At 41.4% G+C, this 17839-nt stretch overlaps 1 protein-coding gene across 1 annotated transcript; it reads left to right on the top strand.

Moving 5' to 3' along the window:
* Nucleotides 1-108: 108 nt before the first annotated feature.
* LOC307219399 (acidic mammalian chitinase-like) lies at nucleotides 109-10116 on the top strand (the record flags this gene model as incomplete). The annotated part of the gene is made up of 11 exons (XM_079982542.1): nucleotides 109-133; nucleotides 824-853; nucleotides 1827-2031; nucleotides 2525-2581; nucleotides 3702-3867; nucleotides 5012-5130; nucleotides 6188-6311; nucleotides 6413-6595; nucleotides 7637-7753; nucleotides 7961-8096; nucleotides 9754-10116. 11 exons carry the CDS (start codon nucleotides 109-111, stop codon nucleotides 10035-10037), a joined length of 1446 nt encoding a protein of 481 aa, XP_079838668.1. The 3' UTR covers nucleotides 10038-10116.
* Between the last annotated feature and the right edge of the window lie 7723 nt (nucleotides 10117-17839).

The following is a 17839-nucleotide window of genomic DNA, read 5'->3' as shown; positions in this document are numbered from 1 at the left end:
CTCATTGCAGGTGCCTGGGTCCCACAATGATAAGAGGGATTTTGCCCTCTACATAAAGCAGATCTTACCATTGGGAGTTGGGCACTCACAGTTGGAAAAACCAGGAAGATGGGGAAGGGTCTGTTGTGCTTTGGTGAGTATACCTTGCAGTTTTCAATCTTCCTACTACAATTGTTAGGATGACAGAGATTTCCTACAGAGTTGGTCTTAAAAGGTGAATGTGTTCTAGAACAGGTTTCACAGTGTTGTCTTCTAAGAATGAGCAATAATGTTCAAAATGCTGTCACATGCTTTGGAACTCTTTTTATTAGAGTTATGCCAAATTTGTTCCAACATAAAATGTATGGGGGAAATGTGGAGCTACTGAGAGTGGGGTTTCTCCAATATTTTTGATAGAAGGCATCTTCCTGAGGTGATCCCAGGTAGTCAGAATCTACTTAGAAAACACTTAGATAACACTATCTCATCATGTCATCATTCAGTCTGTTAAATATAGCTATGTGATGATGCCATGAAGCCAAATCAGAGTGAGGGTTGGAAACTCAGGCTTCTTGGTGATGCCACGTAATCAGTTGGGTTTGACTACACAGTGATCTTACAAAGCCAAATCAGAGTGAAGGCAATGCTTTTGGTGAACTGTTCTGTTCTGCCTTGTGGCAGAACCCCCAAAATAACCCCAAAAATGGGTATAGGGTGGTGCTGGTTCATCGCACAGGTGGTGCATTGTGTGAAGCATGGCCCCTCCATTTTGATTCAACTCTATTTCTACATACTGATGAAAATTTTTTAATCTTTTTCTAACACGTTTGCTTTTCTTTTGCAGGTTTGGCAGTTCTGCTGCAGCTGCAGCTTGGTGAGAAACTTTCCGTATATGGTTAATGAGACTAAAGTAAGGGTGGCTTTCTAGTGAGGCAGAGTATTTAAACCAGCCATATTCTCTATGCTGTTATAGTCCACAAGGGGTCACACAGTGAATATGACTGCTTAGGTAACAAATGACTATTATAGCATTAAGGTGTCTGGAAGGGATAAAGCTCTTTAAAAGTATAGTTTATAGATATTTTGGCATGAGGATGCCATAGGGAAACAACTTTGTAATCTCGGTAGGATCAGTGAGAAGCAAACTAGACTTCCCTGAAAGATGGTGGAATTATTTCAAGCTATATGTGATTATTTCCTCCAGTTGTTCATTTTTTTAAAAAATCACAGCACAGTCTTGCATGGGACACATGGTGCATAGCTGTCAACGTTTGCCTTTTCTTGCGAGGAATCCTATTCAGAATAAGGGAATTTCCCTTAAAAAAGGGAAACATTGACAGCTATGACATGGTGGGAAAAGGGGATGTTTAACCCTTCCACCTGTTCATCCTTGAAAATAGTTGTCCCTAGCTATTTTCCCACCCACTGAGGAAAATATAAAGGCTCCCTGTGCATGTATTTTTCCAACTTTGAACAACACGTTGAAACCCTCCAGTTCTGAAACAAAGTAGCCCTTCTGCCAATCCATGCGATTTTTTTGGAGGGGAGGGAGACAGACATCTGTAAAGGAGAGCCTGGTATACATGCACAAACTCTCCCTGTTTTGGAACTCTGAGCAGGGAGAGCTAATATGCACAAGGAGGTCCCCTTTTACAGACACCTTCCCTGTGTGGGCAGTGGGCAGTGGGAGGTGGATGTGGGAGATGCCCAATAAGGGCTAATTTGCAGCGAGTGGCTATTTTACTAGCTAGAATAGTTTTTATAGCATAGTTGTATAAGGCACAATGACAGCAAGAATGAAAATGAGCCCTGCAAATGTTGCTCATCTTGGTTTCACCCCTTTTCAGGTTCTGCCTACAAACTAGTGTGCTATTTCACCAACTGGTCTCAGTATAGGCCAGAGCCGGCCAAATACTTCCCAAACAACATTGATCCAAATCTCTGTACTCATTTGATATATGCCTTTGCCACTATGAATCAACATAAGATTGCCCCTTATGAATGGAATGATGAGGACAGGCTCTTCCCTGAATTTCAAGCACTTAAGAACAGGTCAGTATTTTCTTTCTCCAGAATGAAGTGAAAACGGGTGATTTTCCAAACACGATTTTCCATGTATGGAGGCACAAATAGTATTGAAGACGGAATCACATATAACTGTTTTGATGCAAACGTGAGCACAAATAATCACGAATGCACAATAACAAACACATTTGGAGAGGCCCATAGTCTAATTACTATGTAAGCTTCATGCAAGCAAATCAAGATGAATCAATAGGTCATCTGAAGAAACCCTGTCTATTTGTACAAGCATGTAACATGGATCCTTTTTTAAAATTTCAATTTCAAGAAATTGTTGCAAGAGATCTTGAAATAACAGAATAATAATAATAATAATAATAATAATAATAATAATAATAATAATAATAAGTTACTTTGTGCCTTGGTTTTTATTCAGCATTTCAACATTCCTTTAACATTTCACTTTTGACTCTGGAATCACCATGCAAGTTTCTAGACTGATATTCTCTTACATGTTTTACAGCAACCCCAATCTTGTCACACTGCTAGCTATTGGAGGTTGGAATTTTGGCACACAGAAGTGAGTATCCTTTCCACATACATACTAAACTGTGACAGTATTAAGACTCTGAACCCATAGAGTGTGTTCCTGTTGAGCATTTGAAACGCAAGCAGACGTAAGGTTCTGGCCAGAGTGATAGCTATGGACAAGCAATGATCTGAAATTAAATTGTGACACTGGTTGAGGAATAAGGTATGGGTTGTGATAACAAACCACTCCAACAGGGTAAAAGCAACTTTTGATGAGGGGTTCCAGTGACCTTGTTAACTAGGAATAGGGTCAATAAAAATGATGATGATTGATATGATACCTGCAGAACTGTGTATGCTGTGTTCTAAATAAAAACACAAATGCAACAAATCACAATTTTGTGCTACGATAATCTAGTTCTATGCCAATAATTCTGAGTTCTGTATAAATTATTACAAAATGGGCATATTTGCATATATTTCTTTCATTTGCACAACGTAATCTGATATGGCGAACCAGAGGAGCTATCCAGGGTACTGGGAACTCCCTCTGCTTGACCTGTCCTACTTAGCCTTCCTTCTGGCTTCTGAGCATGAGGCAATGTCCAAACTGTCATACTTCTATTGGGTTCCTCTTAAATGTTTCCTAAGCCGCTTGCCCATGGGCAGCTTCTGCATGACTAGAGCAACATTTAAAGGACTCAACCCTATGAGTGGGGACTGATTGCACAGACTCCAGCCAAGGAATCAATGCTTTGCCAGGAAGGAATGCCGGAATGCCGGTTACATGGGAAAGATTTATATGATCAGACCTCTGACCAGTGGTTGGGCCATTTAAACATTACTTGAGCTGTGTGGGAGATGGTCTTGGAGAAGTGGCTCCATCATGGTTGTGATAAAGTTTATAAAGTACAAAGCAGCATGCATTAAGTAAGGGAAGAAGTTTGCCGCAATTCTTAGGGTGTAAATTGTGCATCCGCTACTAATCTTTCACTGTGTGATTGTGTTTTATACATACTCCTAATTATGGGAGTATGTGTGATATCGGTTACAAAAGAGAGCATACATGCATTAAACAGGATAATATATTTTGTTTAATAAAAAGGGAATTATATCTAAATGGCATGCAAGGGCATGTGGGAAACTATCTAAGAATTCCCTCTTCTTAGGTTCACTGAAATGGTTGCCTCAGCTACCAATCGTAAAATCTTCATTGACTCAGTGATTGAATATCTTTGTAAGTTTGGGTTTGATGGGATTGACCTGGACTTTGAATACCCAGGATCAAGGGGAAGTCCTCCCGAAGACAAGCAGCGCTTCACAATCCTGATTCGGGTGAGAAATCAACACACTAGTTTTGATAATCCCCCACAATCTGTGCTTCAGAAAATCAGCAGTAATGTTTGATTCCCCAAACCCCTTTGAAACCACACTTTCCTTATGTCTTACAGTTGTACATAAAGTTTATGTGCAGTTATTCACTACGCTATGTACTATGTACTGCATGAAAGCTTAAATGATTGGGACAAAATATTTTTGGCATAATATTTTGTAGCCTTTCTGGCTTTTGTCACTTTAAACAACACAACTGTTAGATTGGCACTGCTACACCAGAGCTGCACACTGTACAGCAGGTGACACTCTTCCTCCAAGGATTTAAAAGAATAGCAGCAGCAGCAGCTGAAATATAAGCAATAGGGCATGACCAGTAACTTAGTAATAATAATGACTTTAATGGGGGGGTATGTTGGTCACTTGCAGAAAACAATGGAAGAGAGTTCAGTAGCACCATAGGACACTAGTCTGTTAATCTTTAAGGCAGGAGTGGGGAACTTCTGACCTCTGAGCTGGCTGTGGCCTGTGATGGGTTCTCAAATGGCTCTAGGCCTTTCCTCCCCAGTCCTGCTCACATAGTGACAGGAGAAGATAGATGGAGGAAGAGAAGTCCCACAAGGCCCTGTCATTTTAAATAACAGTAGCTCTAAAAAAAGTTCACAAATTGGTTTACGTGGGTAGTTGTGTTGCTCATCAGTAATTGTGCAAAAATAAATCAATAAATCAATAGGTATGGCTCTTGCACTGTTATGTTTCACTCACAATTCAGAAAAGGAATGGAAGCAGGTCTTGGGGTAAGAAACCCATTTTTTCCCCCAGGTGCAAAAATATTATATTTCCAGTGCAGGGAAATGTACTGGAATGAATGCACTGGAATGAATGCAACAAATGTTCAACAAGCTAATAGTGTGGAATGTTCTAACATTTACGTACAAGATGTCTGTAGGTCAAAGTGGTGTTTGACAACTTAAAAAAAAGACATACATGCCAATAAGGTGGCTGGTGAAATAACCATAAATTTATGTAACATGTTAACAAATTTGGGGCTGTTTCAATGTCTCCTATAGAAATGCGTGAATAACAGATACTCATGAGAAACAACAGTAAGGTTTGACATGATTCTCAATCCTGTACGTCTCCATAGGAAATGCTGGCTGCCTTTGAGAATGGTAAATGTAATGGGAAAAGGCTTTTGATCACAGCAGCAGTTTCTGCTGGCAAAGGGACCATTGATGCTGGATATGAAATTGCTGCAATAGGACAGTAAGTACGAGGAAGCTCAAATGAGGATTTCAACTCTGCTCCTAAATCAGTGGTAGAATTTCCATTTTGTGCAGTTAAGTACCAGTGTCACTGATGAAAACCTAGGAAGATTATAGAGTCATACCATAGCCTGGTATTGGATTTTCCAGCGTTTCTTATGTCATTACTCCATGACAGGGGTTCTCATATTTTTTACCCCAGGGCATCACTTGAGATAACTGAAAACTACCAAGGCCCACCTTGGCTCAGAGCCAGAACCAGTCACATATTGGTGGTGGAGCTTGGCCTAGTAAGCTGGCAAATATCAACACCATTTTCTGCTGATATCTAATCACTCTCTTGAAATTGATAAACTCTTCTCCACAATTATTTTCTTGTGGCAAGGAATTCCATAGTTCAGCCTTCTTCGAGCTAAGTATAGACATCAGCTCTGGAGGTTTTGTGACTTGGAGTCCTCATTTCGGGCTGAATCTGCTAATCCAGAAGTGCTGAGTGAAGACAGCTTTTTATTTTATATTTTCCCTTCTGCTTGCCCACATGCTGCTCAAAGTATTTTTTTTTACTCTTGTGTTGCCATCTCTTCTCCCACTTTTCTATTACATTTCACTTGTACCCCATTCTTCTCCAAACTGTGAGTTTCTTTCACCTTTCCTCTCTACCCCTTTTACATTTACTTCCTCCTCTCTTATCCGCTTCTCTGTTCCTAGTTTATTTATTTTTCTGTAAATATTAGTCTTCTGTCTTCAGCACCTCCTCTTGCCCTATCCCCACAGAGGAGGGAGACCTCCTTTTCCTCCTGTCTCCTGTCTCCTTTTCCACCTGTCTCCTGACCACTGTGTGAGGACCTGCAGGTGTTGGCACTGGCCCAGCCAAAAACTACAGCATAGCTAAGGGGACAGGGGCACAAGGTGGGAAAATGAGGAGGTACTGTGGCACTGAGGCCCACCTAAAAGTGGTCCGAGGCCCACTGGTAGTCCCCAGCTCACTGCTTAAGACACGGTGGTCTATAAGAAACCATGTACTAGCTATAGCAATGGTTTTGTTTGATTTATTCCAGACTTTTAGATTTCATCAGTGTAATGACATATGACTTCCATGGTGGTTGGGATACCTGCACAGGACACAACAGCCCATTGTATGTGGGATCCAAAGACCAGGGTGATTTAAGGTATTTCAACTGTGTAAGTAAAGCCTCCTGATCCTGGAAATGCTATTATTGTGTGTTTTTCACGAGACAGATGAATGTACTGAGTCCTAATTCCACCCTTCCCCTTTTCCTCAGGATTATGCCATGCAATACTGGAAGGACAATGGTGTCCCAGCTCAAAAGCTGCTTATGGGATTCCCCACCTATGGGCGCACTTTCAGGCTTACTTCATCAGATACAGGTGTTTGTGCACCTGTCTCTGGGGCTGGCTCTGCTGGCCCTTACACCCGTGAGGCAGGCTTCTGGGCCTACTATGAGGTAACTTGCTTGCCCAACTCTCTTTCAAGCTCTGCTCCGCTTGTCAGGCTTTTCATGCAGGCTAAATGACTGTGTATATGATTAGTTCCTGGGTCGAAGGGGGAGTACTTGAAGAAGAAGCTTCCTGTAGAGGTGAGTAGGAGGAAGAAGCCCGGAGACCTAGGAGTAAGCAAGGCTCTTTGTCTGCTGTAAAACAACTCAATGACCTCTTGCTTTAATAAGCACTTTCTCTGCGTATGTTGGACAACCTGGAACAACAGCATCTTATTAAAAAATTAATTAAATGGCAATTCTAGAGAAAAGGGTGAAAGCGGAAGTATCCTTGGAGCTGAAAGACTTAGTATCCATGTCCTGTCACCATCTTGTGCTCTTCCTACAGTGCTTAATGGCAACAGGTCTGCAAGCCGCTAATAATGTCCCATGCAATATGAGAGGACTACCACATAGCGCAGTTGGCACGGACTAAGGCTGATAAACTCATGGATTGCATGTTCTCATAGTGCTGGCACATGTTCCCAAGTAGTCGCATTGTTGGAAAACCCCCCGCCCACATGCTATACTCAGTCTTAGATTATTTAAGCACCTAATTAGGGAACCGGACTACAATAGTTTTGTCATAAATGTTTCTCTCTATAGCTATCATGCTTATGCCAGCATTTTAAACAGTATCAGACATTTACCTTATCAGATGTGATATCTTGTGCTCAATAATAGGTGCTTAGCTGTGGCTTGCTTTTCTTATCCTCTGTTTCCAGGTCCACCCTCTCCTTTTAGATTTGTTCTAGAGGTCCAGTTTGAAATATTAATGATTTACTCTACACAGAGGTTCAGATCAAGGCCTTAGACACATGTGGCCATTCAGAGATAGATGTGTCAGGGGATGCTCTGATATGAGAGAAAATCCTTCTCAGGAAACCCTAACCCTTATTAGTTTTTAGGTGCCTGAATCAGCACAAAACGGGGGCCAAAGCTGAGCCCACAATGATGTCCTCTGGTATTAAGAATTGCAGAATGATTTTTGTGTGTGTAATGTTTTCACAGATTTGCACATTTTTAAAAACTGCCACAAAAGAATGGATTGATGACCAGAAAGTTCCATATACCTACAAGGGTAATGAATGGGTTGGATATGATGACATTTGCAGCTACAAATACAAAGTAAGATGAATGTGTTTCATTTTCTTTTTACCATTTTTCTAAAATTAGGACATACGTGGACTGCATGTTTGAACTGACATGGGATTTAGCAAAAATGTGAATTATCGCTGTCCAAATAAGAAGTGGTTTGAGTAACAGATATGAAATGAAAAGGAAAAATGCTGTGGAATTTTTTATTAAATAGCTTTTTGTTTTGTTTTTTGCCAGGTCAAATACCTGAAAGAGAACAATTTTGGAGGTGCCATGGTTTGGGCAATTGATCTGGATGATTTTCTGGGTACATTCTGTAATGAAGGAAAATATCCTTTAATAAATGAGCTGAAGAGACTTCTTGAATCAAATGGTAAGCTGTTTCCAGAAGGGTATCCATGTTAGGATCTTGTGGCATCTTAAAGATGAGCAAATTTTCTATGGCAGAAATGTTCATGGGATGGATACAGTTCATGGCATGAGTTGCATGAAGTAGCAAACAGATATACAAACAAAAAGGGTGATGGTGGGGATGTAAAGGACTGAGGTAAGAGGAAAATGAAATGCAGAAATAACAGACTGTGTTGATTACCTGAAAGCAAGATAGTGACAGTGACAAATTAGCAAGGCAGCAGTAATCGTGATGACACCCTGGCATTAACTTAATCTCAGTTTAAGCTACCAGTGACAGAAATGAATTGCCTGATAAACTATAGTTCAGCGGTTTCCCACTGAAGTTTCCATCTGTAACTCCTTTGTTCAATGATCTAGGACACTTGGAAAAATTATTCCTGCTCAATTATGTTATTGTTAAGTAAATAGGCATGGTTAAGTAAATAGAATATTTGACTTACTGTTTAAATAATGCTTCCAATATTGCTTCAAGACTAGGAATGGTTATATACTGCTCCTAAATCACCAGAAACAGTGTGAATGCTTAAGGATTCAGTCTCTGGCACATGGTCATAACTGGTGACCTTGCACTGCAGCAATGTCAGGATCTTAGCACAATTGCTACGCCTCTGCTGCTCACACAAGGACACTCACATTGGCAGTGCGGAATGGAGCAAGGTTTCCCTTTATTTCTTTATGTTGCATTCCCTGGGCTTCTCATACTTAGGACATAATATCCTGGGATTATTTTAGCCTCAGAATGATTCCACACAGGGCCGGATTTAGGTTTCATGAGGCCCTAAGCTACTGATGGTAATGGGGCCCTTTATATGTCCAGCTGTCCTTTGTCAACAACAAAATGTCGCTGTTTTTTGTGTTGAATATATGCTATACAGTGGAACCTCGACTTACATACGCCTTGTCTCACGGACGTTCCAAGTTGTGTCCGCGGCAAACCTGGAAGTAAACACTGGGTTTGCCGCAATTTGTGCATGCGCGGAAGCAGATTCTGCCATCTGCGCATGCGCAGAAGTGCGCTACCGCCAAATTTATTGATCATTTTAATACTTTATTTATTTGTAATTAAATTCATTAATGGTTTTATTACAATCAAGCAGCATATACCGGTAAATGTTGTGAATCAATCAATCAATCATGAAGCCATTTTCTAAAGTGTGAGAAGAGGACCATGCCTGTAAACAAACAGTGGAAATAAGCAACACCAGTTGGGGATTCCCCTTGATATATCCATCATATGATCCCATATAATATGATCATATGATCCCATATAATTATGAACATACAGAATTCCTTTACAGGGTTCTGTGTTCAATGGGAGTCACAAATTCCCAAGCCTTAAGCCTGTCTCCCATGTGAAGTGCAAGTCAGCCCCTAGTTGATCATGTACCTCAATGAAATGAATAGCATTTGCAAGAAGGCAAGTAGACTGGACATCTTTAGTTTGTTTACATACGCACACAATGAGCTTTGCCTGGGAGCACTTTCTTATTTATTTATTTGTATCTAAATTGATATGACCTGTTTGCGTAAACACACCTTCCCTGGGTGGCTTAGTCCTTTAGTATGATTCAGTAGGAATATGATTTTCTCACTGTGTTGTTAAATATTAATTTTAGAGCCTATTGTGCCAGACTGCCCTGGTGGTGTAACTCCAACGCCTTCCACAACTACTACTACTACCACTAATGGAGATACAGGTCCTACTCCTCCTCCTCCTGCAACAACAACTGTGGGGCCCCCAGTGCCTGGTAACTTTTGTGCCAACCAACCGGATGGTATCCATGCGGACCCAGAAGACAAGACCAAATTCTATGTATGCGCTAACCATCAGACTCACAGTTTCAGCTGTGCAGCTGGATTGGTTTTCGATGACAGCTGCAAGTGCTGCAACTACCCTTAAATATTAACCGGTGGTTTCCATCAAGGAGAGATGATTAAAATTATGTAGCCTTGTGGTCCACAGCAGACCCCTTTGCCTACAAATAAAATCTACCAGGCATGGCTAAAGTATGTTTGTGCTGATGTCTTTTTGGTAAAATATATTGGCTGGGTGTCCTTACTTTCATTCATGATAAATTTAAAGAAGAAGATGTGGCTTTTTATGTCCCGGGCAAGATGGAGCTAAATGTGGCTTACCCAACATAGGCTTGTGCATAGGAGGGAATCACCAAAGGGACTTGAAAATGGGAAGGGCATAATCCAAAGGCATACGATGCAGCAATTTTGTTAAAGTTAATACTAGCAACAGAGGAAGTTTTCTTTATCTAGCCAAGCATTGTCTACTCTGGCTGGCAGAGATTCTTTAGATTTCCAGGCAGATAGTATTTCACAGTTCCTGCTACCTGATCTCATTTTGTAGTTTTCTGTTGTGAACTTCAGATCTTCAGATGAAGGGCAGTATACAAATCCAATATATAATAATAATAATAATAATTGGAGATGCCAAAGATTAAACCTTCAGCATGCTAAGCATCCCTCCCCAGTCCAATCTCAGTGTGGCGATTGCTTAGATGTGAAACTGCCCAGGAATTCCGTGTATTCTGCCCCCCATTCCATCATAGAAAAACAAACAAACAATAATAAACAGTATCTTAATTTAGGCTGGATTCTGCCCAAATTAATAGTGTTGCACGTCATCCGAATCTTTGAGTGATGCAAGATTCCAGAGGTTCCAGGTGTGCTTACTCAGGGTACATGTTTGCTTTTGGAAGTGAGGCACAATGGAGACTGTGGTGTGTTTATTTACATAACCTGAGGCTACAATGCAGGGGTTTACAGCGTTAACCCCCCTATGATGGAGGGGTTCACAACATTAACCCCACAGCATTAACAGAAACAAGAGGGTCTTGTTTCTTCCATAGCCTTGGATTCAAATAGACACCAGCCATGGGTTCTAACCCTCTCTGCAGCTTGCTGCCTTTACCAGACTGCAACCTTTTCCCTCCAGGTCACATTCCAGCCAACTCTAAACCCTTTCTTTTGTTCTTCTGAGCAGGAGAGTTCCCAACCACTTGCCATCTAGTACAGAGCCTTTCTGTCTTAACGGCTTTCTTAATGGTTTAGCACCTTCCTTTTGTCCTTCTAATGGCCCATAATCTCAGTTGCTTTTCCGCTCAGAAAATTGGCCTATCTTATACACTGTATTAACAATTGCCCCTACTGGACCCAGGAATTTAGAGGAGTCTGGTACCCACAAACTCATAACAATATCAGTCTGTTGAGAACTGACAACCCACCTTTTAACATGCCAAAATACCCTTGCTGAGATCCAGAATAAATTAACAACACAACATGGGCGTGCAATACTGATGAAGCTCTGTGGAGTGGTGGAGTTACCGCTACATCTGCAATCTGGTTACTCAGCAGAAGGTGGTGGTGGGGAAAGGTAGATTGGGTCTGGAACAGGCTTTCTGCTGGTGCCACTAGTTGGGAGAGTAGCTTGGGCAGATCCCATTTCAGGGTCTTCTGTGGGGCTGCTCTGGCAGCGATATCCCTGGCTAGCATCTTGCATGCCTGCAGATTCAGTGGGTGGGGTGGGCAAGGTCTGGGTTGGTGGGATTGCACTGGTTGAAATGACCAAAGGAATTCCTCCACTCAGTGCTTTTTTCTGGGGGGACACAGGGTGCACATACCCCTAAACATTTTGTGAAAGCCAGTCGCCTTCCAAGGTGGGCTGTGTTGCGGTCAGGCCTCAGACTCTTCCTGCATCCAGCAGGGGGGCATGGCTAGTCCCCTGTACCATTGGGGGAATCCCAGTCATGTCATGGCCACAGCTGGCCAATCCGGTTGGCTAGGGGGCGTGGCTAGTGGCATTTAAACAGCCACATGGCCGAGAGTTCGCCCTTCTGTTCCTGCTTCCTCAGATGTAAGTTTGGCCTCATCGAGGGGCAGTATTTCAATTTGAGTAGGAAAATGAGAGTACCCCTAAACATTTTTAAGAAAAAAAGCACTGCCTCCACTCAATCCAAACCACATATGTAAGAGGGGTGTGTATGTTGAATTGCATTAAATATCAAGTTACAAAAAATAAAATATAAATAGCAGAAGGGCAGCAGTCAAACAAAGAGGCAAAATTAAACTCCAAAGCAGCAGTAGAAGATCATGCCACAGTTCAATCAGAAGCACAGGGAGATAAATTATTTTTAATCCCTCTCCTGCAATTTAACAAGGATGGCAGTAGATGGACATTTCCAAGGCTGGGTGGCCCAAGAACATATGACACTTCAGGAGAAGGGAACTTTGGTGCCCAGGCCCCATTGTTAACTTCTGATTGCCTTTTGTAAGCTGCATTGGACCCCATTTTGGAGGGAAGGCATGGGATGTGTTGTGAACATTAGTTCTACTCAGAGTGGATGTATTAAGCGATTTGAGTAACTTAGGTCCCTTCATTTCAGTTGGCTGGATTCAACTACCCGGTTCCACTAGCAGAAGCCAGTGCAATGACTCCCACTAGCACAGAGGGGCTTTTCCAACTCTCTCTTCCCCTTGCATGCCCCCAAGTCTGCTCTGGAGGGTCAGAAAATCCCTAGAACAGCAGTTTGGGAGAATGCTCCAATGGGCAAACAGAAATGTTTGTGCTAATGGTACAATTAGAGCAATGTTGAATTTCCCCACTAGGTCTACTCTAAGTAGAATTTATTTAAGCTTGTCGGGTTGATTCCAAGTAATAATTTATCCCTGTCATATATGGTGGAACATTTGCACACACAGATATGTAAATCTGTATTTATTTGTGCCATATATAAGCAAATGTAAAACAGTTCATAGCATAGAGGAACCTCTACAATTTAAAAATAATGTGCCCAACATCAAGAAATTGAAGTGTTCACCAACACTGGGTGGGCCACTGCTAAATAGGGTTTACAGTAGATGGCAGTCTTGGAATGTTAATCTTAGTCCACTAGCTCAAAGCATCACCTCTCTCTCTCTCATCATAATAATCAACAACAACATCCACTGAGTGTGTTGTAAACTAACATGGGCTATAGGTAGATGAGTGGAACTTGATTTGTGCAGCGGAGTTTTCTTGGTTTCTCTCTGCATTACATTATCCCATGCCCCCTAAAGTCACTCCTGAGGGCCAAGCGACCCTCTGAATAGCTCGTGTGCAGCAGGGCATGGGGATGCTGCAGAGGGATGAAATTTGTAGTTGTGCACACACTTTCAGAAGTGTACACTGAAAGCACATGGGGTAGGGCAAACAGGTGTGATTCCCATTTGGCTAGAGATGATACAGATGATTAGTGCCAAGTGGTTACAGGCATACCATTATACTTTACTTCCTTGTTTGGTATAATGTATTCCTTTAGGGAAAGTATCATATTTTCTTCTTAAGGCTACATTGTTGAGGGCAAAACTCTTGTGATAATGAGGAGCAGCTTATTAGCTATGTGCACGATTTATGCATGATGACTAAGATATTACAGTGGTACCTCGGGTTACAGACACTTCAGGTTACAGACTCCGCTAACCCAGAAATATTACCTCAGGTTAAGAACTTTGCTTCAGGATGAGAACAGAAATCGTGCAGCGGTGGCACGGCAGCAGCTGGAGGCCCTATTAGCTAAAGTGATGCTTCAGGTTAAGAACAGTTTCAGGTTAAGAACAGACCCCCAGAACAAATTAAGCTCTTAACCCGAGGTACCACTGTATTGTTAAACACCATGGTGATTTTAAAAAATGCATAAAATTAACACTGAAAAACTTTTGCAATAGCTGAACTTTGTAAACCTTTTGTGGCCTGGGCAGGCCTGGAACTAGTTCCCATGTCTTGTTCCTCTCTAAGGAATCAAGTTCAGCCTTCATGGCTGAGTTACTAACAACAGCTGTATCTACAATGACTGTTTTAGCAAACTCTTCAGCATACCTTTCGGGTGGTTTACCCTATGTGGCCCTTTCAGATCTGCATCCTATATACAACTATGGCCCAGGCAGGCTGCAGGTGGCAATAGAAAGCAAACTAAAAATGCTTTTGCAGTTCATCAAAACTATCCAGCAATATCAAGTTATAGGAAAACTGGTGCTATTAACAGTAATCCTTCTAGTTGGTTAATTGGTTCGGCAGCTTCCATGCATATGACGTGTGATGCTAATTATTTCCCCCAAGCGTTAAATGATAACTAATCAAAGGCAGCTACAGGAGAGCGATGAGATTCAGGTGAGGGTCAGATGCCTTGTCAATCCCAGCAGCTATATAAGAGGAAGACCCGGCCTGCGGCCTGCCCATATAGTGGGTCCATACTTCACATAGCAGATATTATTGCTCAGGTATACCAGTGTTCAGTGATGTTTTTTCCAGCAAATGTACCATGTGGGTGGCATGTCTGCATCTTTAATCAGGATAGGAGCATGATTATATTAGCCACAATTTGTTTATTTGCTTCAGAAAACAGCAGTGTCATCATAGCTTCCATAAAGTGTGGCGTCACAAAGTGAGTGATAAAATGGATTATGTTTACATCACTGCTACAAGCCCCAAGTTCACATGCAACCATTTCCATTAATTCACTGGGTAGCCCTGGATAAATGAATATATCTCAGCATTCGACTTCAATCCTATGCACACAACTTTAAGTGCCATTGAATAAAGTGGCTCTTATCTTTTAGTAAACACACACAGAATTGCTCTTTACATTCCCAGTCTGTAAGTGTAAAAAGTACTATGGAGTTGGTTTATTCAGTTCAATCCTTTGCCCCAAGAGCATTCATTAAAAGATAGCTATAGCAACTTCTGTAAAAAAGGACCTAATGAGGAAATCTTCCAAACTCATCAGGTGACAACTCTGTTCCTGGTTGGTTCTATTCATTCGGCCTTTTTTGTAGCTTCTCAAATCTACACATCTATAAAACGTACTTTTTAAAAAATCCTTCCAACTAGACCATCATAATCTCCATGGTCATCATCATGTGGTCTTCAACAAAATTGCTTTCCGGTCTCATCCAAAATATTCTCCAACTTTCCCTATCTTATGCTATGGCTTTTGTGTTGTTCGCTTCAGTTGACCAGAAATAGAAATGTGAGCAATGTAACCTTCATAATAAGTGTATAAAAACATTTCCCTCTGAATAATTGCTGTGGAAGAGTCTAACTTTGGCTTTGCATACGTGAAGGCAAACCAAGGCCGTTGAATAGGAAAGCCAAATGGGTATTTTCAAAACAATAGAAACTGCTTTGCTGTGGATATGGCAGGCTAAGTACAAACAGAGGGAGGTGGCTGGTGAGGCAAGAATAAATAGCCTTGACTTTCTTTCATTATTAGATGAAGCTCAATCAGTCAAGTTACTTGTCACGTTCTGAAGGTTAAGTTGACACCATGCCCAGTTAGAACATTTCAAAGAGTTTGCTCTGATTGATCAAATGTTTGCTCCACTCTTGCCAATATTTATCTTTATTCAAGGGGCATTCAGCAGAAAGATGCCAAAGGGGAGGAGGCTATTACTGAAGAAGTACTGAGTCATTACACTTCTCTTATATCACCCTAGCCAAGTCAACAAATCTGAGAAACTCAGATGTTGAATTGCTCTATGACTGGCTCAGCAAATAGCATCATCAAAATGGAACCACCTAATTAAACCAGGGCTGTGGAACCTGTGGCCTTCCAGATGTTCTTGAAGTACAACTCCTATCATCCCTGATTTCCCCCCATGCTGGTTGGACCTCCAACATCATGGTCCAACACCATCTGGAGGGCCAGAGGTTCCTCGCCACTGTATTAAAACCCTGGGTACTTTGAATATTAGTGCTATGTTTTATTTCCAGCCTGCCACCAACATGGAGAGAGAGCATCACCTGCTGGTTCAAAATTGATTATGAAACCTGCTGCTGCTATTTGACTAGGAGCTGCAACAAAATATATCTGAATATGCATAAAAGCAAAAACCAGTGACATCATGTTCTGCACCATTTTTCAAAAGCATGCAAAAACTGACCCTGACTGGATTTGTCATGCAAATTTGTTATGGGGGTATAACTGCAAACAATAAGAGAATTTGTTGTCAGGTGAAATGTACACACATTTTTGCTGGGCCCACTAGGATAAGACACCTGCAGTTTTATTTGATATTATTTTATTTCATGAATATCCTTCTCTCCCCCTAAGGAGCTCAGGGAACATAGATGGGTTTCTTCCCCCACCCCTGAAGGATTATTCAGCACCCCATGAGAATAAAATAGGGTTAGGCAACAGGGGATGGAAATTCAGTTCACATTTAAAACAGAATCTATAAAATTTGCAAAACAATATGAGAACCACAACATAACCATTTTTCAAGATTCACCCTTACCAGAATTTTGCAAGGGAGTTCTCCAACCAAAAAATGTTTACAAAAATGCATATATTTGGAAAAAGTGTGTAGTAAAATGAATATAGTGATACCTTGGATCCCAAATGCCCTGAAACTTGGACATTTTGGCTCCCGAACGCTGCAAACCTGGAAGTGGTACTTCCGGTTTGAGAACGTCTTTTGGAACCCAAACTTCTGATGGGGCTTCTGTGGCTTCTTATTGGATGCAGAAGCTTCCTGCAGCCAATCAGAAGCAGTGATTTGGTTTTTGAATATTTTGGAAGTCTTACGGACTTCTAGAACGGATTGTTCAACTTCAAAGGTATGACTATACCTTAGTGAAAATAACACACAAGCATGCATTATATTAGAAGAACTTGCTAGCAACAATAAACTTCATCCAAAAATGTGTTTATTAGGAAAAAATCACACTAAAATACTGAGGAATTTTTACCAGGACAAAAATAAAATAAAAAATTGCTGTAGAAATGTAGAGAACTGAATTGATGATTGGAAAAATGAGAATCTGAGAGAACCAAAATGGACACAGCCTTCCTATCCCTGGTAGTGATTGTTCCAAGGGCAGTTCCCCTAGTCTGACCATTATATCACATGGGTTTTCTTTAGGTCTTTGCCAGGGTAGAGACTTTTGAAGTGATAGTCAGATACTCAAGTTTCTGTTGCCCTTGAATGCATGCGATTTTATTGATTGTTCTATTTGGCTGGGTAGTATGCAATCTGGTGGGTGTACCACAGGTGTGTGGGTTCCACAGTGATAGCTGGTATTTCGGCCTCCATATAAAGCCTTGCTCATCTCCTGATCTGGACTTCTATTCGAAGTCAGGAGCAAAGATGGGGAAATTCCTACTGTGGGTTGGTAAGTCACTCTTGCATTCTCGAGACCTGACAACTGTTGAAACCAGATTTTTTTTTTTAAAAAAAAAAGTCCTTGGAAAGCTTTGCAATATGACATCTTTCCCTATTAAGTTTTGCGTTAATACACGAACTTTGCTAAAACATTTGCTTAAGGGCAGATTCAGTGGGTGAACAGTTTCTTTGTGGTCAGGGTCATTTTATGGCCTGATATGGGATCAGGAAGTCTTGTTACTGGCAACCCACTTTCCCAAAGGTGGGAATTCCAGAGGCACCTCTGAGTTTAGATATCTTTGGATGAGAAAGCATCAGTGTTTTGATAGCATTCAATTCGTTAACAAATATAGAAGCAGCTCATAGTGGAGCCGACAGGTAAGCTGCTCATCTTGCACCAACCCCTCAGAGACAACAATTGCACTCCAGGGATATTTCCACTTCATCAAACACACAGTCTCCAAATTCAAAAGGCCAAACTGTTTCTCTGCCATCTCCCTTAGCATTGGGGCATGGGGAGGCGGGACACAAGAAGGAGCTTGGCAGCTGATT

Source organism: Podarcis cretensis (assembly GCF_951804945.1).
Source record: "Podarcis cretensis genome assembly, chromosome: 6".
NCBI lineage: Eukaryota > Metazoa > Chordata > Lepidosauria > Squamata > Lacertidae > Podarcis > Podarcis cretensis.
The sequence above is the reverse complement of the archived record's forward strand: the minus strand, read 5'-3'. Positions and strand labels throughout refer to the sequence as shown.